At 52.6% G+C, this 25,894-nt stretch overlaps 11 protein-coding genes across 11 annotated transcripts; 5 read left to right on the forward strand and 6 right to left on the reverse strand.

Annotated features, from left to right (window-relative positions):
• Nucleotides 1–578: 578 nt before the first annotated feature.
• BO70DRAFT_301656 (TOM complex receptor protein TOM20) lies at nucleotides 579–1,242 on the reverse strand (the record flags this gene model as incomplete). Its single annotated transcript, XM_025539717.1, has 3 exons — nucleotides 579–778; nucleotides 847–1,098; nucleotides 1,185–1,242. 3 exons carry the CDS (start codon nucleotides 1,240–1,242, stop codon nucleotides 579–581), a joined length of 510 nt encoding a protein of 169 aa, XP_025394827.1.
• A 369-nt stretch (nucleotides 1,243–1,611) lies between these two features.
• Nucleotides 1,612–4,071, forward strand: BO70DRAFT_433146 (exocyst subunit EXO84). The gene is made up of 3 exons (XM_025548389.1): nucleotides 1,612–2,016; nucleotides 2,085–3,360; nucleotides 3,420–4,071. Exons 1-3 carry the CDS (start codon nucleotides 1,620–1,622, stop codon nucleotides 3,817–3,819), a joined length of 2,073 nt encoding a protein of 690 aa, XP_025394828.1. The 5' UTR covers nucleotides 1,612–1,619; the 3' UTR covers nucleotides 3,820–4,071.
• A 69-nt stretch (nucleotides 4,072–4,140) lies between these two features.
• Nucleotides 4,141–6,071, reverse strand: BO70DRAFT_366528 (putative ABC transporter). Its single transcript, XM_025544351.1, has 2 exons — nucleotides 5,931–6,071; nucleotides 4,141–5,879 (listed from the first exon to the last, which is right to left on the reverse strand). Exons 1-2 carry the CDS (start codon nucleotides 6,028–6,030, stop codon nucleotides 4,396–4,398), a joined length of 1,584 nt encoding a protein of 527 aa, XP_025394829.1. The 5' UTR covers nucleotides 6,031–6,071; the 3' UTR covers nucleotides 4,141–4,395.
• A 1,144-nt stretch (nucleotides 6,072–7,215) lies between these two features.
• Nucleotides 7,216–9,272, forward strand: BO70DRAFT_173364 (acyl-CoA synthetase). The gene is made up of 4 exons (XM_025538386.1): nucleotides 7,216–7,408; nucleotides 7,473–7,786; nucleotides 7,868–9,003; nucleotides 9,056–9,272. Exons 1-4 carry the CDS (start codon nucleotides 7,371–7,373, stop codon nucleotides 9,218–9,220), a joined length of 1,653 nt encoding a protein of 550 aa, XP_025394830.1. The 5' UTR covers nucleotides 7,216–7,370; the 3' UTR covers nucleotides 9,221–9,272.
• On the reverse strand, nucleotides 9,180–10,475 carry BO70DRAFT_366530 (alpha/beta-hydrolase). Its single transcript, XM_025544352.1, has one exon. It carries the CDS (start codon nucleotides 10,359–10,361, stop codon nucleotides 9,324–9,326), a length of 1,038 nt encoding a protein of 345 aa, XP_025394831.1. The 5' UTR covers nucleotides 10,362–10,475; the 3' UTR covers nucleotides 9,180–9,323.
• Nucleotides 10,476–12,457: 1,982 nt separating this feature from the next.
• On the reverse strand, nucleotides 12,458–13,013 carry BO70DRAFT_366532 (uncharacterized protein; the record flags this gene model as incomplete). The annotated part of the gene is made up of 1 exon (XM_025544353.1): nucleotides 12,458–13,013. A coding segment is annotated over exon 1 (280 nt), but the record flags the coding sequence as incomplete, so codon positions are not given.
• Nucleotides 13,014–15,503: 2,490 nt separating this feature from the next.
• On the forward strand, nucleotides 15,504–18,509 carry BO70DRAFT_256728 (putative DNA repair helicase rad5,16; the record flags this gene model as incomplete). The annotated part of the gene is made up of 3 exons (XM_025538859.1): nucleotides 15,504–15,642; nucleotides 15,848–16,590; nucleotides 16,644–18,509. Coding segments are annotated over 3 exons (2,748 nt in total), but the record flags the coding sequence as incomplete, so codon positions are not given.
• Nucleotides 18,510–19,085: 576 nt separating this feature from the next.
• Nucleotides 19,086–20,507, forward strand: BO70DRAFT_366533 (uncharacterized protein; the record flags this gene model as incomplete). Its single annotated transcript, XM_025544354.1, has 4 exons — nucleotides 19,086–19,198; nucleotides 19,263–19,327; nucleotides 19,378–20,239; nucleotides 20,293–20,507. Coding segments are annotated over exons 1-4 (1,209 nt in total), but the record flags the coding sequence as incomplete, so codon positions are not given.
• Nucleotides 20,508–21,043: 536 nt separating this feature from the next.
• Nucleotides 21,044–21,476, reverse strand: BO70DRAFT_356534 (uncharacterized protein; the record flags this gene model as incomplete). Its single annotated transcript, XM_025541937.1, has 2 exons — nucleotides 21,044–21,112; nucleotides 21,192–21,476. 2 exons carry the CDS (start codon nucleotides 21,474–21,476, stop codon nucleotides 21,044–21,046), a joined length of 354 nt encoding a protein of 117 aa, XP_025394835.1.
• Nucleotides 21,477–22,658: 1,182 nt separating this feature from the next.
• BO70DRAFT_366534 (uncharacterized protein) lies at nucleotides 22,659–23,142 on the reverse strand. The gene is made up of 2 exons (XM_025544355.1): nucleotides 22,804–23,142; nucleotides 22,659–22,753 (listed from the first exon to the last, which is right to left on the reverse strand). The coding sequence occupies exon 1, from the start codon at nucleotides 23,061–23,063 to the stop codon at nucleotides 22,875–22,877; it is 189 nt and encodes a 62-aa protein (XP_025394836.1). The 5' UTR covers nucleotides 23,064–23,142; the 3' UTR covers nucleotides 22,659–22,753; nucleotides 22,804–22,874.
• A 1,008-nt stretch (nucleotides 23,143–24,150) lies between these two features.
• BO70DRAFT_258625 (uncharacterized protein) lies at nucleotides 24,151–24,744 on the forward strand (the record flags this gene model as incomplete). Its single annotated transcript, XM_025538886.1, has 1 exon — nucleotides 24,151–24,744. A coding segment is annotated over one exon (594 nt), but the record flags the coding sequence as incomplete, so codon positions are not given.
• Nucleotides 24,745–25,894: the final 1,150 nt, after the last annotated feature.

The raw sequence follows: 25,894 nt of genomic DNA on the forward strand, positions 1-25,894 counted from the left end.
CCTTTTCCACATCACGTTACGTCACGTCAAATCAATCTTCGTTTTCGGTAATAGTGACCCCTTCACTATCCCCTATCTTCTGCTGCTTCGTCGTCGCGCGTCTAAGAATACAAAGCCCAGAAACCACCCCGTCGTGACAGAAAGGGCCTGGGAAGAAAATTATACCCGTCCCACAGACTCGGGCCAACCACCGTCCGTTCAGGTCCGGAGCAATTCGAGAAAACAGGGAAAGAACACTTGGTCGTGCCGCCAGGAGATACCCTTGGACTCCGCCGGGTCGGCGGCCAGGACACAATGCACATATACAGGGAAACATATAAGAGGAAATATAAGGGAAGGGGGGAAGAGTACACGGATAGCGGAGAGAGGAGGACGAGGAGCGAGGCAAGACCGTGGCCGATGCTTTTGCGCCCAGGTCCATCCTGCCAGAGGACCAGGCCACGGCCCAGCGTGAACCACAAATTATATAAGACACCCCCAGTCACGGCCACGGTTCTATGCGGGAAGGAGAGGGAAGAAGGAAGGGGGGACGAAGCGAGAGGGAGAGGAGAGGCCGGGAGTTGCAATCATGGGGGAATTTACTCAACCCCGTGGCTCTCCGGACCGGCACCCTCGCCGGTGAACGAGCCCAGCTTCAGGCCGGCGTCCATGGCGACCATGTCGGCCAGGATCTCCAGCACTTCCTTGGGCACGGTCTTGTCGTAGATCGAGATCAGGTCCTTGGGCTGGGGGTAGACCTTCAGGGCCTTGTAGAAGCACAGCGCGGCCTCAACCTGGTCTGTAGTTGGGTTGGTACGTGGATCGCGTAGGGTAGCCGGCGACGCAGCGCGCGTCACGGCGGGAGACACATACCTTCGGCGCAGAGCGACTCTCCGCGGGCGACCTGGCCCATGAAGTAGGTCTCCTTCTCCTCGAGGTCCGTGGGGAAGCCCTCCTCCTTGGCCTGCTGCATGGCGGCCTTAATGACCTCGCGCTGCTGGGCACCCTGGGCCTCAACCTCCTCCTTGACAGCCCGGGCCAACCGGCGGTTGTTCCGCTTGAGCGATTTCCGGAAGTCGGGGTCGGTCTGTCTCTTGTGGTCAAAGTAGACGGCATAGGCTGCGGACAGTAGACAGGCGATCAGCACGGGGCGTCATGGGGCACGCGTCCGGGGGGAGGGGGGGGGGGGGGGGGGGGGAGCTTACCCAGAAGGCCAGTCACGATTGTGCCGGCGGTGGCAGCTACCAAAGTCGAGGTCCTCATGATGAATGGGATGCGGGGAGAAAAAACGGCTATATAATTGACAGAAAAGAAAGCGTGGGATAGAGGGGCCTCGAGGAGGACAGGGAAGGGCGAAGAAGAGTGGAGGGAGGAGAGATGGGGGAGGGATCGAGGACAGTTGGGGATAGTTGGGAATTGGGAATTGGGATGACGGCGATTCTTTTGCTGCCCGGATAATTTTGCCGGGATCATCGTTGTTCCGCCTCGGGCTGCTGCTGAGCTCAGCGGCCAGTTAGCCTCGTTTAGTTCATTGTTCCTGCGACATACTCTCCCCCCCATACTACTCCTCCTCCTACTCTATACCATTTAGTTTTCAGATTGCGGGCTCAATCTTCCTCCCCCCCCCACCATCACCCACCATGGAAAGCCGTGGCTTGACCCTCCGCAGCAAGTCGCGCCGCCCCCGTCCCCAGATCAGTGCCCCCAAGCCCATCTCCGGCCCTCTCCCGGCCAACAACAGCAACTCCAAGCTCGCCGCCCCGCAAAGCACCGCGACCCCTAGCTCGGGGTCGCAGGACCGGGGTCCCTCGAAGGATGCGACCTCCGATCTGGTCAAACGCAGATACTCCACGCGTTTCAACCAGATCCCCGACTTCGATCCCAGTGCCCCGCCCGTGCCCGGCCTCCCTCAGCTACCCGCCACGTATGGCGGCCTCAGTCCCCCCGAGACCAGTCGGAGACCCTCCACCGAATCAACCGGTCCCCCGAAGGTGGATTTGAACGCCCTCCGAGATCCCAGTCTCCCCGTCGATAAGTGTGAGTGACGCTCCAGATTGTCCCCGTGCTCCCCAGGCCACCGGGTGCTGACGCACCAACCCCTCCAGACGTCGCCAACCTACTCGCCAATGCCTCCGAACAAGAGATCGAAGAGTACCAGAGGAGCCTCCGGAAGGTAAAGAACCGCACGTCGACCGATCTACAGCAGAATGTCTACCAGAACCGCACCCAGTTCATCAAGATCAGTAAAGAGGCGGAAAAGCTCAAGGGGGAAATGCGCACTCTCCGCTCCCTGATGGCGGAGCTCACCACCGCGCTCGGTCAGACCACGACCGGGAACACCCCCAACCCTATGTCTCCGGCCATCGATGAGCGCCTGCCCAAACGCCATGGCAACCGCAGCTCTGTCGCCAACCTGGAGAGTATGTGGAACGTTCAGCTCCAGACCCTCTGGAAGACGGTGGAAGGGTCTCAGAAATTCCTGCCGGTGGCCTCCGGCCGACATATTGTGATGGAGACGGGCCATTGGGTAGAGTTGGACTCGGCGACCTGGAAGCCCCGGCGACCGGTCCACCTCGTGCTGCTGAACGACCATCTCCTGGTGGCCGCCAAGAAGCGCAAGCGGGTGGACCAGAGCAACCATCGCGGCCCGGTCCCCACCAAGCTGGTCGCGGAACAGTGCTGGCCGTTGCAAGACGTGGACATAATCGATCTCGGGGCCAACCTCAGCCCCGGGGCCGCCCAGGAGGAAGCCGAAGATCGCGGGATCTCGAATGCCATCAACGTTCGCGTGGGCGGGAAGCCCTTCACCTATCGCCACGACAAGCGGGACAGCTCCGCCAAAGGCGATCTCCTTGCGACGTTCCGCAAGACTGTCGAGGACCTCCGCCGAAACATGCGGTCGGAAACCGAAGCAGCCGGCAAGTCGACCGAGTCCTTCGGCTACCTGGGCCTCCGGCACGCCTCGTATTCCCCCAAGCCGGACCACTACGACGGCGGCGATGATTCCCGCGATAAGCCAGAGGTGCGGATCGACGTGGACGGAAAGCAGCAGAACCTCCGCTGGGTGGACGGGCAGGTGGACGATCTGGACATTGACATCGCCCTGCAACGATTCGAGGAAGCCGTCTCCAACATCGAGCGGCTCCGCAAGCTCGCCAAGGGCCTGAAAGGCAACGCGGTCGCGCAGGACGTGATCAACGCGAAAGTCGACGAGCGCGCGGCCAAACTGGCCGAGGGTCTCCTGCGCATCCTCGTCGACACACACTCATTCCCCGTGGCCACCAAAACCAGGGTCTCGTGGCTCACGCGGCTGGGCTTTGAAGACCAAGCCCGGGAGGCCTATCTCAAGGCCCGGACGGACGTGATCTCAAAACGCATCCGGTATGTCCCTCCCCTCCCCTCCCCACAATCTCTCCCCGCACTAACACCACCACCCACAGCGCCTGCGTCTTTGAAGGCGACCTCCCTCTCTACATCTTCCAAATCTCCTTCGTCTACTTCACCCTGATCAAAAACACCATCAGCATCTACCAGCAATGCTTCCCGCCCGTCATGTCCAGCGCCAGCATCCGCTGGGCCAAGCACCACCTCGACGGCTTCAACGCCCTCCTCACCCGCCAACTCAGCAGCGTGCAGCGCGGCACCACCGTCTGGCAGAAATGCATCGACATCGTGCACCAGCACGCCAACCTGCTGATGGAGGTCGGCGTGGACTTCACCGACCTCGTCGCCAAGGACCTGGAGACCGGCGAGGAGTTCACCGAGCGTCCGCAAATGACGCGATCCGAGTCCTTGATCTCCGGGTTGGCGGATGCCGCTGCCGCCGCGGCCATCATCTAGGATGTATATCTGTCTATCCTACATGGTTTAATATTAGTACTACTGTCAATTCTTCCTCCGTTCATGCATGCATTGCCTTCGTGCTGTGCTGTTGTTCCCTTTAGCCTCAGGAGGCTACTACTATGTTCTGTTGACTGTTTTCATTCTTCGTTCTTCATTCTCCATTCGTTCATTCGTTCATTCATTCATGCATGTGTGCGTGTGTGTGCGCACCGATATACCTCGGTGGGTATTTTGATTCCACATCCAGCTATTAGTTCAGTTCTATTTGATATAGACAACGTCATTAAGGTAGTTGAAATTTACCCGACCCTTATCATTCTCTCTGTCAGGTCAGTGGTTTTCTATGTATGCATGCATAAAATACAGTAAATTACAGTCCAGCACAGTACAGTCCAATCTCGGCACTTCTACTGCTAATCCCATCACTATCATACAACTGAGAACACTATCCCATCTAACCAACCACCTCTAACCCAATAATCTATAAAACAGCACGCTATCCATATATACCCCTGATCTAAACACACACACACACGCACACACACACATATATATATATATTATAAATGCCAATCAAATATGCCACCACTCATACTTCTCCGCATCATCCCTAACGGGCATATCCGCATCAAAGAAGTTCTTCTCGACCCTCTCCCTATCCTTCTTCCAATAAAGCAGGGACCAGTTACGATTCCACACGCGGAGGTTATCCCACTGACTCTCGGGCTTGAGGACACCGAAGCGGAAATCGAGTTTCTCTTTGCGTTCGGAGCCGGAGGGGAGACGCATGAAGTAGCGGACGGAGCTGGGGATATCCTCGTTGGAGTGGGCGATGGTGAGGAGGGCCTGGTTGTCGGAGAGGCCGCGGAAGCGGGCGTTGTCGGCGGTTTGGATGTGGACGCGGTGTTTGACGCACCACTCGCCCTGGTCGATGAAGGTGAGGCATTTGTCGCGGAGGGAGGCGGGCATGCCGGAGAGGGCTTCGTCGAGGATGACGATGTCCGGGCGGGAGACCAGGGCGCGGAGGAGCAGCACGAGGCGCTGCAGGGCGGTGCTGAGGTCGCCGAAGATGATGGTGTCGGCGTATTCGACGCCGTCGTCGGGGTTGTAGAAGTCGGTCTTGAGGGTTTCTTTGACGAGGGGGGGGAAGAGCTGGTTGTCGGGCATCGTGACTTTGGTTGGGGGCCCGTGGTGGCCGTCTGGGTTGAGTTCGGGGGCGAAGAAGCGCAGGAAGGCGTTGACATCCAGGTCCTGTTCGTGGGTGAGGCGAGGCCGCGTGAGGAAGGTGTCGGAGAAGGCGGACTCGATGGCCTGTCGGATGGTGAGCTGGCGGGGGAAGAACGCGTGGATCTCGGGGGACGAGTGCCCGATGCGCGACTGCAGCTCGAAGATGGAGAGCCCCGGCTGGCCGGCCTCCGGGAGGCGCGAGCGGCCGAAGAGGCGGATGGGGAGGGCGTAGGTTTGCGGGTGGTCCGACGTGATCAAAGAGATGAGGGTCGTCTTGCCGGATCCGTTGGCGCCCAGGATGGCCCAGCGTTGGCCACGACGCACCGTCCAGTGAAGGCCCTCTTTGGCTTCCCCGGAGACGTTTTGCCTCCAGTGTCCTAGGACGCATTTGTCGCCGTATTGAACGCGCACGCCGTCCATCTCGATGATCGGTTCACCACCACTGGCACGATAGACCGGGGGCTCGTACTGGTTGTTCACTCTGGGCTTCTGATGGGAGATGCGCATGTCCCGCAACATTTGCCGGGTCAAATAGCCGCCTTTCAACTGTTTTTGGGTCTCCTGATCGGTCCGCCGGGTCCATTCGTCGGCCCGGCTGAGGGGCTTCTCGTACTCGGCGCGTCTCCTCCAAATCTCGAACACACGCTTCGCTTCCTCCTTGGGTGCTTGCAACAGGATACGGTTGTGGTTTCCGAGGACCATGATGTGCGTGATCCAGTCGGGGATGGGATCTTGGGGTCGGAAAGAGAAGATGACGCGGGGGCTTGACCGTAATGCCATGTGTTCAAGGATGCTCGAGATGTGTCTGACGGCGGCCGGGTCGAGGCCCACTGGAGGGTGTTAGTTGTGGTCTGGGGCAGATAGGCAGAGGTGGGACGAACTGAATGGATCGTCGAGGAGAAGGACTTCAGGCTTGTTGAGCAGGGCTTTCGCAATCCGAGTCCGCCTGGTCTGGCCGTTGCTCAGGTTTGCAACCGGCATATCCAGCAGCTCCTCCAACCGAAGATCCGTGATAATCTGTTTTAGCATTTGGTGGTCACGAAGCGTTCCCGCCTGGTCTTCTTCCAGCGGATTCAAGGAGGTCTGACCGGTGAGGTATTGGCGGACCGTCCAGTCGGTCTCCTCCCGGAGACTCTCATAGCGAGCGCTCAGATATGCACCACGGGTGCCCCCAATGGCTCCGGAACCCTCCCCGCTGAATCCAATGTACTGGATCGCATTAGCGGGGGTGCGGAGCCGGGGGTCTTTCTCCGCGATCTCGTCGGTCAGCAGGTATGGGTAGCTGCGTGCCGTGGGGGGTGTGCAGATGTACTGGCCGCGGAGAATATCGAGAATCTGCGTCCGTTCGGCATTACCGATTAAGGCCCAGGTTTGTGGAATGACGACGCCATCGGGGTTGGGCGTGCCTCGAGAGGATAGAGTGAAGTTGAAGTCGGAGAAGATGGGGGGTTCTTGCCTGTCGCGGCATCGTCGGGGGTGGGATAGGTTTTGTAGAAGGTACCGTTCTGGATGTGAATCAGCGGCGGCGCAGCAGAGGAGACCGAGCGAGCAGTACGGAGGAGAGCCGACGGCCGCAGTGGCCTTGCCCTCCAGGCTAGTCGTATCATCGCGTCGAGGCTGAGGTCGAGATTCGCGCTGGCCAGGAAATCCCCGAAGTCGGCCGGGGATGCCAAATCGAGCCGCGGCACGTGTCGTCACGTGGTCGAGATGCGTATACTTTCGGCGTCTTGCTCGAGCAACCTTCCTTGCAGCATGCAGGACGATGCATCCATCTCCTTCCATCCCGTTTCATCCCACTCGGCCAGATTGCGGAGGACTACTAATTTCCACCGGGATGTCTGTTGGAAAGAGGTACGCTCTGACACGAATCGTTTCTACCACTATCCTGTCGCGTTTTGTACTTGGGACATGCCGAGGTACTGCAGGTCGTGCGGTGTTTACCCCCACACACAAGTATATGACCGAGCAACACTGTTATTATGACCAGGGGAGCAGACGGTATCGCAATTGAAGCATAACCACGATGACCCTGGGTGCTAGGGATACATACTCAGGATGCCTCGGCGCCAGATCTGGCCCCGAGAGGGCTGGCCCCAACACTTTCGGGCAATTTCTCCACTGTTTTCCCCGAGTGATAAGCACCGGCTAAGATCACGCCCCCAGATCGGAGCAGCAACAGGAGCGAGTGGGTTCATCCCCTCCATCGCCCACCTTTGGGGCTTCCTGGTTTCTTTCTTTCCCTCGTTCCTTTTCTCCAACGTAGTCTCACTCACACCCCCCTCTCCCGATCGATCCTGTTTCTCTTCCCCCCGCACGCCAACATGCGGCTAGCTACCGAACTCAATGCTCAATCTATAGGGTGCGTATTCTCTTCGGATCATTTTCTAGTAGCTGCACCTGCTCATAGACTATATGTTGCGCAGCTCTAACCTCGAGTCCTCATTTTTCCCATTGACAGCCATCCCCTCCCTGCCTCTGTTTGTCGCAGCAAGGAACCACGCGCAAAACAGCCCAGACAAGATCGCCATTGTTGATGCGACCAAAGGGCAGCAGTTCACGTTCGGGCAACTCCTGGCCGATGCGGCCGCCCTCAAAAAGCTCATCCTGGAGGAATTGAGCCTTGTGGAGACCGGAAATTTGGAAGAGAGACGGATTGCGTTTCTGACGCCGAATGGATATGACTATGTGGTTACGCAATGGGCTGTCTGGGCTGCAGGAGGCGTCTGTGTGCCGCTGTGTATGCTCCCCGTACTACTCGAGAAGGGCCAGTGCGCCATATTGCTGACTGACTGATTGCTAACTGGTTGCATGGCTGAAGGCACAACACATCCGGTCAAAGAGCTGCTATACACGATCGGAGACTCCGATCCGTCATTGATCATCCTGCACCCTTCTTTTGAGAAGTTCGAGGCACCCCTGCGGGAGGGCATCAGCAAGAAGATCCCTTTCATGACCTTGACGCCATTCCAGCAGAGACAAGATCCTGTGACACTGCCCGAGATCAGCCCGCAGCCTTTCCTGGATCGACGGGCGCTCATGATCTACACGTCGGGAACGACATCCAACCCCAAGGGCTGCGTCACCACGCACAAGAACATCACCTTCCAAGCCCAGTGTCTGATTGAGGCGTGGAAGTACAACCCTTCGGATCGGCTAATTCACGTCCTCCCGCTCCACCATGTGCACGGGATCATCAACGGCCTCGCTGCTAGTCTGCTTAGTGGCGTCACTGTGGAAATGCACCCCAAGTTCGACCCGAAGGTGATCTGGAGCCGGTGGGAGGAAGGAGGGTCTACGATGTTCATGGCCGTGCCGACCATCTACTCCCGCCTGGTGGACTACTTCGAGGCGAATCTGCGCGGCACCGAGCAGGAACAAGCTGCGCGGGCCGGCGCAAAGGCGCTGCGGCTGATTGTCAGCGGATCCGCGGCTCTCCCCACGCCCATCAAGAGCAAATTCGCCGCGATCACAGGCCAGGTCCTCCTGGAACGGTACGGCATGACGGAGATCGGCATGGGGATCAGCTGCGGGCTGGACGTGAGCGAGCGCATTGACGGCAGTGTCGGCTGGCCGCTCCCGGGGGTGCAGGTGCGACTTACGGACAAGGAGACGGGACGGGTCATTGAGGCGGCGCACGAGGATGGCATGATCGAGATCAAGGGAGACAACGTTTTCCTCGAATACTGGCGTCGCCCGGAGGCAACGAGCAAGGAGTTCACCTCGGACGGGTGGTTCAAGACGGGCGACGTTGCCCGACGGGAGGACAATGGCGCGTACTTTATCCAGGGGCGTGCGTCGGTGGACCTGATCAAATCGGGCGGGTACAAGATCTCCGCGCTGGAGGTGGAGCGGAAGATGCTGGGGCTGGAAGCCATCCAGGAGGTGGCGGTCGTCGGGCTGGCGGACGAGGAATGGGGACAGCGAGTGGCGGCGGTGGTCAAGCAGCGGGCAGGGGTAAGCAACGCGATTCTTTCTGTCCATAAGCACTATCTAACTGAGCGCACAGACCGAGCCACTAGAACTACCCAGCCTGCGCACACAGCTCAAGCAGGAGATGGCGCCATACAAGATCCCGACGGTGCTGAAGCTGGTGGATGCGATTGAGCGCAACGCGATGGGCAAGGTGAACAAGAAGACGATTGTGCAGAAATACTGGCCGGCCCTTGCCTAGCCCGTCACCATAACTTAGTGCTATACTATATATACCTACCATACTCAACCACGAATCCGATGACCCATACTCGTACAACCCCATCCATCCATCTCTCCCTCAATCAACCCTGATTCAACATATCCACGACCGCCGCATAGGCCCGGTCCCTCTCCTGTGCCTCCCACGACCCCTCCTTCGCGACCTTATCCCAAGCATGCCCCACCCCCTTCACCTTAACAAGCCTAACCTCCCTCTCCTCGTCCCTCAACCTTCCCGCCAAATCATCCGCCTCCTTCGCCAACGAATCCCCCTCACAGGTAACAAAAAGGCACCGCTGCGGAAAGCCGTCCAACCTCGCGCCAGCCTTCCCAGGGGAAATCCTCTCATCGTCCACACCCGGCCCATTCCGCAAATAACACCCCTCAAAGAACCGCATCAACCACCTCGGCACACTGCCATTAAACATTTTCTGGCCCAGATCCAGCTCCGCCTTCTTCTCCGCGGCCGGCACCGTGCCATCCACGACGGGGTAGAACGCCACCAGCGTGCTCACGGCGCCCTTCCCCACGCCCGGCGGGAGCAGCCGCTCCGCATTCGCCGCCACCGAGACCACGATGCCCGCGCCGGCGCTGAACCCAGACAGTCCGATCTTCGTCCGGTCGAATCGCTCCGGCCGCGAAAGGATATATTGCAGCGCGTCGCAGGCGTCTTCCAGCGCCGCGGGGAAGGGGTTTTCAGGCGCCAGGCGGTACTGCATATCCAGCACGGAGTAGGGTGTGTTTGCGGTGATGTAGCTTGCAAAGGGGCCGTCGATGCCGTGCGATGGGATGGTGAAGCCGCTGCCGCTGAGGTTGAGGAGGATGGGGGTCGGTTGTGCGGTTGCTTTTGGTGTTGTTGTTGTGGGTGAGGGTGAGGGTGAGGGTGAGGGTGAGGGTGAGGATGATGGGGATTGTTTTGCTGGGCTGGACTCTGTGTCTTGGGTTTCGGTGGTAGATGAGGCGGGGGAGTAGAGATGGGCTTTTATGGTGCGGTTGGGGGTGCGCGAGGGGATGTAGATTGTTTCGGTGGTGGTTGGGTCGGGTGCGGGGATGGCGTTGCCGAGGCGGGTGAGGAGGCGGAGGATTGAGACGAAGGCTTTTTGGATTATGTAGGGTGGCATTGTTGTGGTTTTGGCTGGTTGGTTGGTTGGTTGGTTGTGTGTGTTGGGTGTGTGTGTGTTTTGGGGGGGGTTGTAATTAAGGGTTAGTGGTTTGTAGAATGTAGTGATGAGGAGAGTGGATAGAGGGAGAAGAGGGGAGGTAGAGCAGAGACAAGGAAGAGAGGGTGGTTTATGTAGACAGGTGGGAAAGTGGGTGAATGGGCTAGATTGGACTGGATTGGATTGATTCACTGGACAACCGGACAGGGATGATTTCCCCTAGGAGGGGGGGTTTGGAGAGGGGGTGGAGTCACTACGCGCTTGCTTTCTTTGTTCGTTTGCGCTTGCTATCATGGTCTGGATGATAGTCGGTCTGCTTCATCGCCGCCGCCGCCGCTGCTGCTACTGTCCGTCATCCCTGCGGTGAAGACAGCTAAGACACTTTAACCGAGGGACAGCCAGCGCATAACATGTGCAGGGGAGGGTATTTTTATAGACGGGGCATATTATATTATTCCATGGTCTTCACCATAGCATGCCACACATATGGACCTATAAGATCGGGTCATATTACTCGGGCGATCTAGATCTCATGCTAAGACATGAGACATACGTCCACAGTAACTAACTATATAGCATGTACGGAGTACTAGATAGGTAGGTAGCAGGTACCAGATAACCCGGGTGATCGATCCCCCTTTCCCCCCCCCCCCCCCCCCCCCTTGCGTTGAAGAAATTTCCACCCCGGTAGTAGATGGATGGTGGGTGGTTGAGTGGGTGGGCAGCAATCTGTTTGTTGTTTTGGTGTGTCAGTCCGGAAGCCTACCTTAGTTTAAAACCAGGAATGGAATCCCTGCCGGGGGGAAAAGTGTGATTCCCTTGTTTACTTCACGGTGAGTCAGTCCACTGGCTAGGTACTGTAAGTAGCTGACTTTCTTTCTTTGTCTTGCTTGCGAGTACGGTAGCTAGATACTCACCTATTTACCTATGTACTAAATTTTCAGTGTCTAGCTAGGTACGCCGTAAAAGTGAATATACAGAGCAGAATGGCAGGTCAGATACTAGAGATAGATATTCTGGATCTCTCTACCTACCTACGGACTACTTACCCAGGAGGTAGTCGACACACGTCATAATGCATGACACCTCATTACCAACTACAACTACAGTACTTACTTACCTGTAAACTTCCCTGCTGGCTGCTACTACATTAGTACTAGTAAGTACACACTGCAGTAGATACATATTCGATCGGCGGGCATAAATTCCCCGTCTTGTTATTATTAATTTAGTATAACTAGTTACCGTGTGCACTGTGCAGTACTAGTTAGTGCCGTTGCTCGGCCCGATCGCCGTTTTCCGCCAAGAGGTAGATAATTCCCTAGTCTAGTCTACTTAGGACTCTCTAGTATGTATTTGCTTTTCTCTGCGCTTTATATAGATGAAACCCGACAATGCATGCAGGGTGTATTTAGTAAGTAAGTAGTTACCTAGATAGCTCCTGGGTGGGTAATATGTAAGGTAAGGCGGGATGTGTCACTGTGGTGTGGTGTATGTATGTATGTATGTATGTGCTGTGGACAGCCGGTGATTATGCGGGTATCCGTGCCAGTTTTGTTTTAGTTATCTTCTTGTACTCTGTACTTGGTTTTCTTTTTTTTTTTCCCTACAGATATTGATGCGTTCGATTTGATGCTTAGATTGGGAGATAGATACTGGCACAGTACAGAAGAATCAACAATGAGTCTTAAGTAATGCTCTTCGGGATATGGAAATACAAGAACAGGGGGGGGTTTAGGGTGAAATCCACGACGTGGTGATGGATAAAGTGAAAAAGCACAGCTTGGAAGGTGATGGATGATTAGAGTACATATAAACTTGCTTAGGAGGTCGATGATGAATACATTCGTCCATTCACAATTAAGGAATTATCTAAGGCACATCGTAATATGGGCAGCTTGTAAAAAAGATGTACAGGTTGCCGAGAGGGGTATGTATAGTATGTTTCTGTAAAGTCAAACGGCCCGCGCGCGATGTCGTCTGTCTCGTGGCCGCTTGGATCGGACATTGGTGTCTGTTTATCAGGTTGTAGTCTTGGAGCTCCTCCACTAAGAGTCCTTGAGATTGAAGATAAGTCGACCATCGCCGGATATGTAATTTGTCGAAGGTGTCCCCATGAAGCATACACACAGCTGTAGATCTGAGATAGCTGGATAGCGGGATAAAAGTCTAGCTTCCAGCTGAACTGTTAGCATCAACATCTCCTCAAGCAAGACAAATCCGTCTTTACTCACCACCGACTCAATACATCAAACACCGATAGCCATCATCCCGACCAGTAAGGAAATACCATCATCATCATCACTACCTCACTTCAACACCGAAATCGACCCCACCCGTTCACTCAGCGACTGTCTCCGCTGCTCCCTCAGCGCATGTTCCGTATCCATCAGGAAGTTCTGGACGGATCTGCTGCCGCGCGCGTTCGACCGCACGCCGTCGTCGTTGAGAAGTTCCGTCAGCGCGGCTTTCACGAGGTGGTCGTTGACGCGGGGCTCGCTGGTTTTGGGTTTGCTGGTCGTGGTGGGGGAGTGTGCGCGGGAGTTGGAGTGGTCGTCTTCGGTGTCTGGGGAGTAGGAGATGGAGCGTTTCATGGGGTGCAGGCTGTGGAGGGTGGGGATGTTGGTGGTGGATGAGTTTTGGTTGGTATGGGCGTGAGCGTGGGGGTTGGAATTGAGGTTGGGGTGGGAGGGGGAGGACATTTTGGTGGTTGCTGCTGTTGCTGCTGCTGCTGCTGCTGTTGTAGTTGTCGTGGTAAAGAGGAGTGTGGGTGTGGGTGTGGAGTGGAGGTGAGATGTGGCTGTGGAATTGGTTACGGCTTTTGGGGAGGGAGGAAGAGCTATATACTACTTGGGTAGTATGTAGATATGAAGCCGCTTTGAGCGGAGAGGGGAGAAGTGGCAGTCACTATGACGTCTAAGACAGAGAATAGGTCGACGATAAACCAAGGGGCAAGAAAGTGACAGACATCCAGGTACTTATAACCTCTTTAACCTGGGGTTCGGGGGACAACAAAGAAAAGTATATCAACCCGTTGGTTCTCGTGTAACCGGGATGCTTGCTATTCTTATTCCCCAGCCCGAGAGACGGGAAAGATGGTTGACCCTCTCTCTCTCTGCAAGCTGACAGCTTCACTAGTAGTCAGTCCACCTTACATCATGGCCGCGCGCATGCCCTACTGGGCGGAACCCCAGATCCCTGGATCTCCTGACGGGGGACATCAAATGGAGGGCCCGGATCCAGCAACTCTCATTATTGAGGCCCTGAGTGAATGAATGGAAGGAAGGAAGGGAGAATACGACCGGGTCTTTATCGGCGCGCCGATCTGGTTGGGCGGGGGCGGGATCCCGTCGGGCGGGGTGCCTCCTGATTGGCGGGGCCCGGGGCCGCCATTCAGCCACCGACCGTTTGGGTTTGCGTCTTTCTGTCTGTCCCTCTGATGTGCCGGCCTCAGTGTCGCCATCTGCTTTTGCCATCAGGAGATACGACTAAAGTACTACCCCGTACTATTCAGATACTCTCCCCAGCGGCTCACACCTCCGCCTGGATACCCCCCCCTCACTGGGCTCACCAACACGTCATATCCACCCCTAGTCAGTCGGAACTGTGGTCTGATCGCCGCCTCCGTTCCCACCCCTGCTTGGCATCCCGAGTCGCCATCGCCGTCACCATCGCACAGGGCACAGCTGGTAACATGGTCGGGATGGCACCGTCGTGTCACCTGAATGGCCCAGCGCCGGATTGATCGTTTGCCTGCAGACTTGGCCCGGGGAAGTCGATTGGCCCGAGGGAGTATTCTGGGTCTGATGCTCACTGGATGGATGGGCTTCTAGACCAAGAGATCATCGGATACGGGCGTGTCCTCTGGATGTAGATCCCCGTACTTTGGCAGTCCGAAAAGACACGGTAACTACTTAGTACGTAGTAACTTGACTTGAGATTGGAGGCCTTGTTGTAGTGTACTGTGGTAGTGAGTCGTACCCAGCTGTTTATTTTATTTGCAAGCATTGGTTATTTCAATCTCATATGATGAGGCAAATTGCTTATCAAGGAAATGCCCACATTACATAGTAGGCCGCTGGCGGAAGTTACCGCGAGGTTGTGGCCAGTTGTGGCCAGTTGTGGCTAGTTGTGACCAGTTGCATAACAGTTCCTAATAGTTGCTGACTAAAATAAATAGTAAGCATCCCTATTATACTGTATATAATAGTTATTACACTATTTTGAAACTATATTTAAGAAAACAACAAGAAAGTAACTGTTTGAAGCTTATTTTATAATTATTTATTATTATTAAAAGCTTATTACTTTTCTATTTCTAATCTATCTACAAATAATTATATTACTATTTCTTTTTTTTTATAGTAAGTAAGTTCTCCACAGGTTATTCACTGAATCACTGTTACCTTACTGTCAATTCACTGTCAATTTACTATCAATTCACTGTTACTTCACTCTCTTCTTATATATATTACATCTTTCTCTCTTCTCATTCTCTCACTCTTTCTCTTCTCTACATCACTCTCTTAAGTTGTTTCTGTCACTTCCTCCCTCCCTCTCTCTCAATCTTTTACTATCTCTCTCCTTTACACTTCTTCTTCACAACTAGACCGTCATGGAGAAGGCTACCAGCATCAAAATGGCAGAAACGCCCGAAACGCCCGAAGAAACAGTCATCCATTGGTCGAGAGGTGAGCTGAAATGCTTTTGCAGACGACGCAAGGAGACAGTACTAATATGGAAGAAATAGGTAACAAACACAGCTTAGAACCCTCCTCTGCAAGCAACAATACAGCAGAGGTGACAGCGGCACAGGAGCTGGCCAAGAAAGGCAAAAGGGGACTGCTGGAGTTACTGAAACTCAATTCCGAAGACGACTGGAGGGAGTGGTTAGTGTCAGACTTAGTCAAACCGTACTGGCTAGAACTTTGGGACTATCTGGCGAAAAACCCGACTGCTAAGCAGAAGCGCGGAGCCGGGCTGGCCCGGATCCAGGAGCTAATAATTAAAGGAGAAGCACGGGGCGTCGCGAAATACAGCCGTCGCCATGTCGAGAAAACCGGATGGGATCTTAACGAACACCTCGCATACTTCGTCCATAATGTGAGATCGGAAAACACGCACAGACGGGGGGGAGTGTTCTTTCAGAAGAACCTCCCTGAGAACATCATGGACACGGCAATATGGACTTTGAAGAACATTCTCATACAGATGCATAGCCCGTCGCAAATAAATAAGCCAAGTGGCGGAAAGGCGATTTTCGGGGAGACCCTGCCAGGTAAGAATTCGGGAGCATTCTGGAAAAGGCTTTCACAGCTGACTCCAGTGATCAAAAAAAATGATAGAGTACAAATCCATCAAAGTGCACAACACTAGGGCGCAGCAAGCGGCCAAGGCAGGGGCTGATTCCGCAGCTAAGAGCAAGGCGGACCCGAAGGAGGTACAAGAACCAGAGTCAGATGGAGAATCATCGCTGTCATCACTTGCAGACACAACCGAAGATGAGTTCCCGGGTCCGTTGGGGGCACAGCAACCACGGACCCAAGTCTGGGAGCACGAGCCGTTGAGTGACCGACAAAGGCTGATCCTCAAACGGCAGTCGGAGACCTTTGATCTTAAAGATCCGTTTTGGGCCTATGCTCGCATAGAAGCCGCCCTGCAGTTATCAGGCCCTCAAACCATAGCACAGGCAGAGGAGATGGTCGCGACTGCTGAGAGTGCTGAAAGTGTGGAAACTGATGATGTCAGTGATACCACACCAAGAAAACCCAAGCGCGTCAAGAAAGCAGTGGATATGAGGAAAATGCTGGACAACCGCGTTTTCGAGTCAAGCGCATACCAGACCGCAGAGAATCTCCAGTGGTCGTTTGATACCAGTACAGATGCAAATGATCTGCTCATCCAACCAACATTGGAGGATTATGAGAGGATCTCGATGCATGAAAAGTGGCTAGACGCCCAGGAGTACCAATTCGATAATCACGAGGAGGCCTGCAGGAACCTGGGTATTGTTGATAAGGCGAACCCCCGAATAAAGGGCATGCAGCGCGGGCAAGAGCTGAAATTTTGGCAGCCGGTCTGCATCAATCGTGTGGCTGAAATCATGAGACTCGATTTGCTGCGTGGCGCCATCATTGCTGATGTTGTCGGCGTTGGTAAGACTTGGGAGGCCGTTGCATTCCTCTTGCATGTGAGTATTCTTCCAGAGATCGGCAGAAGGCTTTTGCAGCTGACACAATATAGCAACTAAACAAATTTAAGCACAAACATGCTGCAGCTGAGCAAGACAAGACAGAGCCTCCAGAGGGCCGTCCTGTGATTATTATTGTCCCACCCCATCTCATCGACCAGTGGATGGACGAGATAATGTCGATAACTGAGGAATTTCAGGTGTTGCTCTACTATGGTGATGCCCGCCGCCAGGTGGGAAGCTATATCAAAGACAAGCTGACAAAAAAGCACGAGATCTTCAAAGGCGGGCTCGAGAGTGCACGTACTATTGTGGTAACCTCATACCAGACATGGGAGGCACGCCATGGCCCCCAAGCAGTAAAAGCTTGGTGTGGCAGCAAGAAAAAGCCATATAACCCCGCCAATCCGCACATGCCCCCAGACTTCCCTGGCAATCTAAATGGACGCTTTGGAGTTGCTGTGTTTGATGAAGCGCATATGCTTCGGAACAGGGAATCGGGTATCTCGTTTGCTTGCACATGGCTACGTGCCGGGTTCCGCATCCTGTTAACCGCCACACCCTTCTATAATGATGTACGCGATTTTCTGGGATACATCGGACTTCTCTTGCGCTCGAATCCCGCTGCAAAGGCAACGTTCACCAGCAGCCGTGTACGCCAGATTGTCGAGGCCCCTCCCGGGACAGAGGACGAGCGGTTGCTCTGCAGCCAGGAGTTTGTCACCAAGCACATCCTTAGTAAGGAGGTACAGGACACGAATACCATTTCTTATCGCTTGAGAAAGATACTGCAGCGACTTATGATCCGCCGAACGCAGGGCTCTGCCCTACCGATTGGGTCCACCAATAAGATCGGAGCTGATATTCCCCCCGCCTTTAAGAAAGTGCTAACCCCGAGTTTCGAGCCGGAAGAGTTTGCGGCGTACCAGGCCTATGAAGCCGTGAATCGGCGAAACATCTTCATCATGGACAGGGAGAAACCGAGTCACGCACACTGGCACATGGGCCGGCTCCGCAAGTTGATTATGGGATCATCGTGGTTGGGCTTTATCAATGTGGAAAGCAGCCTGCCCGCTTCTGCTGTCGTGGAGTCCCTCGGCGCGGTCAGGCGGCACGAGTGGATAGCCTGTGTGCGCCCGAGCCTGGAGGCAAAGACTTTGGTGGAGAAGAATACTGTAAAAGGCTTTTACACACGAACCAGGGAGCATCATCATACCAAGATCTCACTCAGCAATAGCGATGGGGATGCAATACAACTTGACACCGGAGGCCTTGAATGGCTGCTGCGGGGCGCCCCCAAGATGCGAGCCATGTTACCGATCATTCGAGACCAGGTGTTTCTGAAGCAGGAGAAATCCCTCGTCTGGACCTATTTTCCCGGTGAGGAGGTGTATATTTCCGCCGTTCTGACAGAGGCCGGTGTCGATCATGCTGTCATTCATGCTGGGTTGACCGCCAGAGAGAGATCAATCATTGTGAAGTCGTTTACTCGAGACCCCGACAAGTGCATGGTATTGGTGATGAGTTACTTGGTCAGTTCAGCCGGTCTGAACTTGCAGAATCTCTGCCGTAATCTCCATCTGTTTTCCCCAGCCACCTCGAAAGCCGTGAAGGACCAGTCCGTGGGACGGGCACTGCGCGTGGGCCAAACTCGCACAGTTTTTGTGTATGAGTATTGTGTGCCCAAAACATTTAACGTCTATCTGGCGGAGAGAAGCATGCAGAAAGCGTTGCCAGGCCTTGTCACGATGATGTGTACCGGACTGGCCCCCGCGCTTGATAATTCTGAAGCCGGATTTTCGGTGGAAGGATGGGTTATACGGGATGGAGAACTGGTGGCGCTGGGCAATGGCGAGGAGCCCCAGGAGGGTGACATTACGGATACTGAATTGATAATGGAACAGGTGGTACGCGAGATTTCGTGTGGTTTTATGGAGGACAACTGAACTTTTCGCAGCTTCTGACTGTCAGTTATCTTAATTCTACTGATAATAATATGAAGTGTTCAGTAAAAGGCTTTTGCAGAATATACTTATTCTAAGCATGAAAGTGATCTTATATTATTGATCACTCGGGTATTGTATTGTATACTCCCAATCGAAATCATGTATCAGTACAGAACATGTGCCATGGCACTGTCCTGCTTGAGCTTGCCCTCCTGGAGGAGCTGGACGTAGTCCTCGCGGTGGCCATCCTTTCTGCAAGGGATGAGGTTGTTGTTATTACTGCAAAAGGCTTCTGCAGATGGTTGATTAATAGTTATAAAATGAACTAAGTAAGAGATATAAGAGGCTGGCAGATGTTGGAGGAAATATGATCAGCAGGAGGGGGGGTTAGTAATAATACAAAGACTTACTGAGAAGACGCGTGGTGCAGTGAGAGAGTGACACAGACGCGTATCTGTATGAATAGACGTGCCACAGTGTGAAACCATGGATTCTGACAACAGCTGTTTGTTCATAGTATGAAATACTCTGATACATTTCTTGTTCTCCTTTTACTTTTATCATGTAAAAGCACCTGCTAGGCAGTTTCATTCTTATGGCGCCATCATCACGGTCACGTCGGGCACACGGTGCTATGAATTCTCAACGACAGAGACCAACAGGTATATAATTATTTCAGATATATTATATTAGCTAATACTTACTTAGCACCCGCCCCACCTCCAGTTCACTCGGACCTCCCCCGCACCGGAGGCTATGTAAGAGATGCCAAAAGCATCCGTTATTCTGGGGCGAGTAGTATCTCTAGAATATCTCTGGATTATATCACTGACTATTATAGCCCCCGAAGAGGATATTACCCCCAGAGGCCGGTTCCGAGCGGGCAGCAAAAACTGCTAGAACAGAGACTGCGGTGAATCCATCATCCCAGGGCCAGCCTCCTCTGCAGCAGACATCAGATCAGGATATAAACATACAGGGTTCCTCGTTCTCCCAGGGCCGGGATTCGGGTAGCTTATCCCAGCCTGGAGATCCTGCTGCTCCGGCAGCCATACCAAACAGTATGCCGCAGCTGTTAGCGAGATCGCGGGAGGCCTCCGTGCCGACCTTCTCTTTCAGCGGGCGGGAGCCCAATCCCGCCAGTCAGAATACTACTGACAGTGGAAGTGGGAATTCTCACTCATACCAGCGGTCTTCACAAGAGTTAATATATATTGATGACAATGAGGCCGGTGAGAGTATACCGTCTAATCAACCGATGCCAGCCATTTCCATCCCCTCATCTGATCGAATCAAAATCTCGCAGTCAGACAATGAGGCATTTGAGCAGTTGACTCTTTGTGCACGGCGGCAGTTTATTGCCACATTAGACAATAAAAGAGTGACTTGGCCAGTCGAGCAGGCATTTCCAGGCCTCTCCGCTACCCGGGACATGTACAAGAATGCGGTAACCCGCGTCCGGGACTTATACAAAACCTGGAAGAATAAGTCCCTGGATCTAGCGCTGAGAAAATTTAATAATTGGATTCTGACACTCACACCTCGGCAGGCGCACAAGATTCGTGCCTCAATGGATTTTATTCTTGTGAACCAGGCCATAGCTAGCCGGTTTGAACTTAGCTGGGTATTTGATATTTTTCCTTGGGCTCAGCAGGTGATATCCATCGATGACTGCTCTACTCTGGGTCAGGACTGGTTGAAGTGTAAGTAGAGGAGTTGGTGAAAGGCTTTTGCAGATGATACTAATTAAGATTAGATATCACAACCCAGCTGATGACCATGACCTATTTTGCCAGTCTCACTGAGCAGGACTTTATGCATTGCTCAAAGCTCAGAACATATAATAAATGGAACCGCCACGCTGTGCTGCATATGTTTGATGACTTGCATACATGCAAGCGATTTCAAGATAAGCTTAGCATTGGAGACTTCCCCCAGCGATTAAAGCCTGCGTTTAGAATACGCCGTGGTCAATGGAAAATCAATATCAATGAGCTCCCAGAAGGTGATCCTGCTGCAGTACATCGGGAGGAACGCCCCCTTCTAGATGATTCTGACATATCAGGTTCGAGTGATGGTGAAACACATGCCACTGTGTCCCATTTGCCAGAACAGTGCCAGGTGGGTCAGAATCTGAATGGGGCGGCTGCAGCACTGCCTGCCACTGGTAGCCAGAGGCAGCAGCACCGAAAGAAGAATGCAGGTGGTAATGATGGTGGGAGTGAGTATGCAAGTGAGGATGGGTATGAGAACAGGAGTGAGGATGGGTATGAGAATGAGAATCACAGCACTCTATATGTGCAGGGCAGGGAGAATGAAGACAGCAACACTGGACCAGAGCCGCAAGGTGGCTACAGGACAAGAAAAGGAAAACAACCAGCCCGGAACTGAAATATACACACAGTATGATGTTCAAGGGTATACTAGGTGATGGAGCATATCTGGCTGTTTTGCAGTTAATAACTTCACAAAAGTTTGGATTTTAATGATGTCATTATCTGGATAATTTATTGAATCATATTCCCCCGGCCTGGCCCATCCCGCATCCCCGATAGTAACAACCTTCCCGAAACATTCTGGCACATCGATAGTAAGATAGTACTGGCTATATATCAGTTATATGTCAATCATGTACTCAGAGAGATGTAAACTCACTTGAAGTTTCCATTGGGCTTGGGCTGCCTTCTGCGCCTCCTTCATCTTGTTGTATGCCTCCAGAATTTCCACTGCAATGTCGGTGATCTTCTTGATCACCTCCAGGATCGCGAAAACTTTCTCCAGTACTTTGACCGAGAAATCCAGGAGTTCCAGGACGTTTTCCGCGGTGAAGAGGGCGGGCTTCTTTTTGTAGAGGATCACGCCGGCCGGAACGAGAACGGCCACAACAGTGATGATGGCCATGAGACCAGCGGGCATGGCGGCGGGCATGGCGGCGGGCATGGCGGCCGATCGAGGCAGTAGTGGCAGAGGGACTGGTTGGAAGCGCAGCAGTACTGGTAGGTCTTTGTAGAGAAGAGTGAGATTGAGGAGAGGGAGGAGATAGAGGGGAGATAGAGGAGAGGAAGGAGAGGAAGGAGAGGGGGGAGAGGCAGCTCTTACATAGCCCTAGGCGGCCCCCCCCCGGCGGGGCCCTGCGGGGCCGCAGTGAATGATACTAGTAGTAACGCAAGGATGAAGCTATTCAGAGGGCCACAGTGAACGGTACTGGTAGTAACACAAGAAAGAAGCTATTCAGACAGCCACTCCGAAGGCATACTTTACATAGGCGGTAAGACAGAGTGGCAGAATAGTAATCCCTAAGCCAGTGACAAAAGAAGGCTGATTCTTTCTATTATAGTTATCAGAGCCATGCTACTACTGCCATCCAGTAGTGCGACTGTAGTAGAGAGTCCTGTGAAAGGCATTTGCAGGACCTTCCTAGTAGCACTAAATAATAGTACTATCTAGCCCCTTGGCATTCAATTCTTCTTAGTACTACTAGTAGTAAGTACTTACTAGTACTGACTACTACTAGTACTAGTAGTAAGTGAGTATTCCTAGTAGTAAAGTACTTAAGAGTACTACAGTACTAAGTAGTAGTACTAGTACTAGTAGTAGTTGAACTGAGCTTACAGTAGTACTATTATATATCTTCACAGTTCAATTGTATTAGTCAAATGTATATACTAGAAAGTTACTTAGGTACTTTCAGTTATACTAGTACTACTACATGTACTCATAGTGATACTGTAACCAATTAAATACATTCAAAAACACGGCCATAACACTAAGATTTGATCTGTTGATAGATGTAATACCTATTATTCTATATTCAATACATCTGTTACTATGGATAAGTGTTACCCGCATATTAAACTTGTCGGGACATCATAAGCGTGTTCGGTAATGCGAGGTGTTGTTTACAGTCTTTGTCATCTTGCAGTACTACAGGCCATTTAGAGTTTTGTTGATATCCATAAGACGCGTCTAAGCGCACCCCCCATCTTCTGCTCCTTCCTGGTAGCCACTTAGAGTTTTGTTGATATCCATAAGACGCGTCTAAGTGCATCCCCCATCTTCTGCTCCTTCCTGGTAGCCATTTCTCCTCCACTTTGGAGTATTGTTATTTCTGAATACTTTCTAGGATAATATCACATCATCTATCATGCCTCGTCCTCGGAAGACCGGCTACCAGAGATTGGAATATAGTATAAGTCCGGCCCCGGCCACACAGTCAGGTAATATACTCCCGTGCCTTTTGAGAAACGTGTTTGACTTTTTGTTTGAGGGCTGACTGTTAGTAACAATACTGAACCAGAGGTGGCTGCTAATCGCCATGGATATGTTCATAGCATCAATTCAGATGGCAACACTGGGATGGACGTGAGCAGTGATGCTGGCATGGATATTAGCAGCGATGCTGATTCCCCCAGTGATATTGATGCTGGAATAAACATTGACAATGTCAGTGATTCTGACAGTGATAACAGTTGTAGTGATGTTGATATGCCTGCACATGGTGATGATACGCTCTCTCTTGATATGCATGATGAGGATATTTCCTCTTTTCTCGATGGACTGAAGGATCTCCCGGTCTTGCCCTCTCAAGATCTCTCCTGCTATCAAGGTAACAGTATCCTGTGGAAGCCTTTTACAGGGCATTCTAGTCTGATATTAATGTCTTCCAGATCCCCCCTCTAAGTTCACTGTGGCCCTTGGGTTGTGGGCTTTCAGTGCCGAGATCTCACGGGCCAACTATGCAGCACTGGTGGAGGTGCTGCGTTCGGCAACTTCACTTGAAGAGCTGCAGTCCATTCCTGCAAAGGTGGACACTCTGAAGAGATATGTACATGATTTTCTGCCTGTACTACCAACAAAGGCATGCACTGTGCCAGTTGATCTCAATGCCCAGAGTTCAGTGTCATCTGGCAAGAAAGATTCGTCAGCACAAGCGACATCCCTGCAGTATGTTTATAGTCTACCACATCTGTTCCACTCCATCCTCTCATCTGATTTGGGGTCAACCAAGCTACATTTCGGAATGGCAGAGTATTCTGATCATCCTGTTGAGCTTTGGCATCAGCGTGCATGGGGCTCATCCCTGATCACTACATCCGGTCAGTATGCCTCCTCTCCGGATACTGGGGACATCTTTCTTCCGAGCGAGTTTGTCCAATTCACCTCCCAGCCATGGCTCCGGCGTTTGAGTATGTCATTTCAGTATGGCAGGATAATATTTGTTGGTAGAGATACGCGGTCTGGCTCGCAGACACAAGGCCAGGTCGTTTGTACTGTCCAGCCTGTTCTTGAACCGCACCAGCTGGCTGAGGTCAGGAAAGAAAATGGTGGGTCCCTTGAGCTAACAGATCCCCACATCGACAGTGGTTATCAACTGGTTGAGGATGCAGTATTCGAGGTCCCTGTGTCATCAATTAGTAGCCGTGTTGGTTTCCAGCTTGTTTATACTCATCGTCCCCCTGCCACATTATCCGAGGATATCATCTTTATTTATCATGTCCTAAATTTGCGCGATAATCGGGCTCGGTTGTGCACTTTGATGCACCCCCTGCGAGCAGAACTTGAGCTTGAGACCTTTGGACGTGGCTACTTTGTCTGGCTATCCCGCCAGCCACGAGTTATGTCACTACCCTTCCTCCTTTTTATTGATGATTTCGGAGCCCACCGCAACATGTTCAGGGCATTGAAGGGGATCTATCTCACACCTGCCGGCTTGTCCTATGCCGGGCGAAGACGTCTGGCAAACTCGTTTACCGTAACGCTGGGTCCTCATGGGGCCTCCTTTCAGGATGTTCTTGCCAATATCCATACTGACCTTGAGACCGTGGCAAAAGGCTTTTACAGCACAATCCATGGGAAACAAGTGCTTGTTACTGCGTCCGTCATGGCTCTTACTGGAGATATGCCACAGCAAGCTAAAAATAGTGGTATGCTCAGCTATAGTGCTGATATCGGATGTCGGACATGCTACTGTCCACGCAGCAAACAGTATCAGTGGTCATATGATACTGTTTCCCATGGCCGATATCATTTCCAGCATCAGTATTACCGAACTGAGGGTGATCACAAGGCCACTGTTCCAGAACAGCAAAGATATTTTAATGCTGTAGGGATACAGTCCGTGCCTTCGCCAATCGAACGGATCATGCCAACTCTTGACATTGTTTTAGGCCGTCCGTATGATGTACCGCACTCTGATTGGAAGGGGATCGGCTATCGTCTGCTGGAGTATATCCAGAAAATTCTTGTGCCTTCAGGGGTTTCCAACTTCGCTACAGCCTTGCAAAAAGTTGTTCGGCCGGCTCAATGGCCTCACTTTCCTCCTCTGAAACACCTAAAAACCTGGACATTGTCAGACCTTGGTCGAGGGATCATTCTCTTACCTATTATTCTTCGAGTATGTGCCCGCCCCGACTGGTTTCACCCGAGATTCCTGCTGCGGATTAAAAATATTATACCACATCTCTTTCCAAATACCGAAAATGTGTCCTCGCCACAGATGTGGCTGGTCCGTGCTTGTGCAGAGATCGCATTGACAACCACCCTTATCTCAACCAGCCGCGCGTTGCCTCCTGCACTGGTAAATGCAAGGATTACTCACAGCGCCGAATCTTTCAGCATTTGGTGGTTACAGCTTCAGCCATGACTGATTCAGAGCTACAGGCATTCAGCATCCATGGTCTGTATCTGTGTATTCGCTGGCCAGTTACCTAGCTAACATGAAGCAGGAAAACTGCCACATGATTATAATAAGAAGCATAATAAAGATAAATGGTTTAAGTATCTTGGGGTGCCAGTTGTTCATGCTGGCTTTCATTTTCATACATTTGCTGCTGAGTATGGCCCGCTCATGAACTGTAATGTTCTAGCCGGTGAGTTGAAGCATAGGTAAGTACCTATTCTAAATTATAGCCAGCTGCTGATAGTATCACACTATATAAGAATATTCAAGAGATGGATAGATCGCGCCTCGCCGCCTCAGCTGATGACTTATCTCTTCCGGCTAGATCGGCTCCACCACTCTTTACGCCTGGGTCTTGCGGGTTCCTGGCGGGATGATCATCCAATTCTACTAGAGATTGTCCAGGATCTGTATATGTCCTGCCCACGTCTGATCCAGAAACATATTCTTGCAGATGAATTTATTACTGACCTGCAAGTTACAATGACACATCCGATTGAATGGCCTCATTCTTCGCTTTCTGAGCAGGATATACTGGACATGTTACCTTCAGCGTACCGGCAAGAATATTCAATCTCACTTCCTCGCCAGTATGATAAAACACAATTATCTTACTATTGTCAGATCAAATTCTGTTCCGTATGATTTCTTTATTTTTAAGGAGACAGCTGTGAAAGGC

Source organism: Aspergillus heteromorphus (genome assembly GCF_003184545.1).
Source record: "Aspergillus heteromorphus CBS 117.55 chromosome Unknown BO70scaffold_44, whole genome shotgun sequence".
Taxonomy (NCBI): domain Eukaryota; kingdom Fungi; phylum Ascomycota; class Eurotiomycetes; order Eurotiales; family Aspergillaceae; genus Aspergillus; species Aspergillus heteromorphus.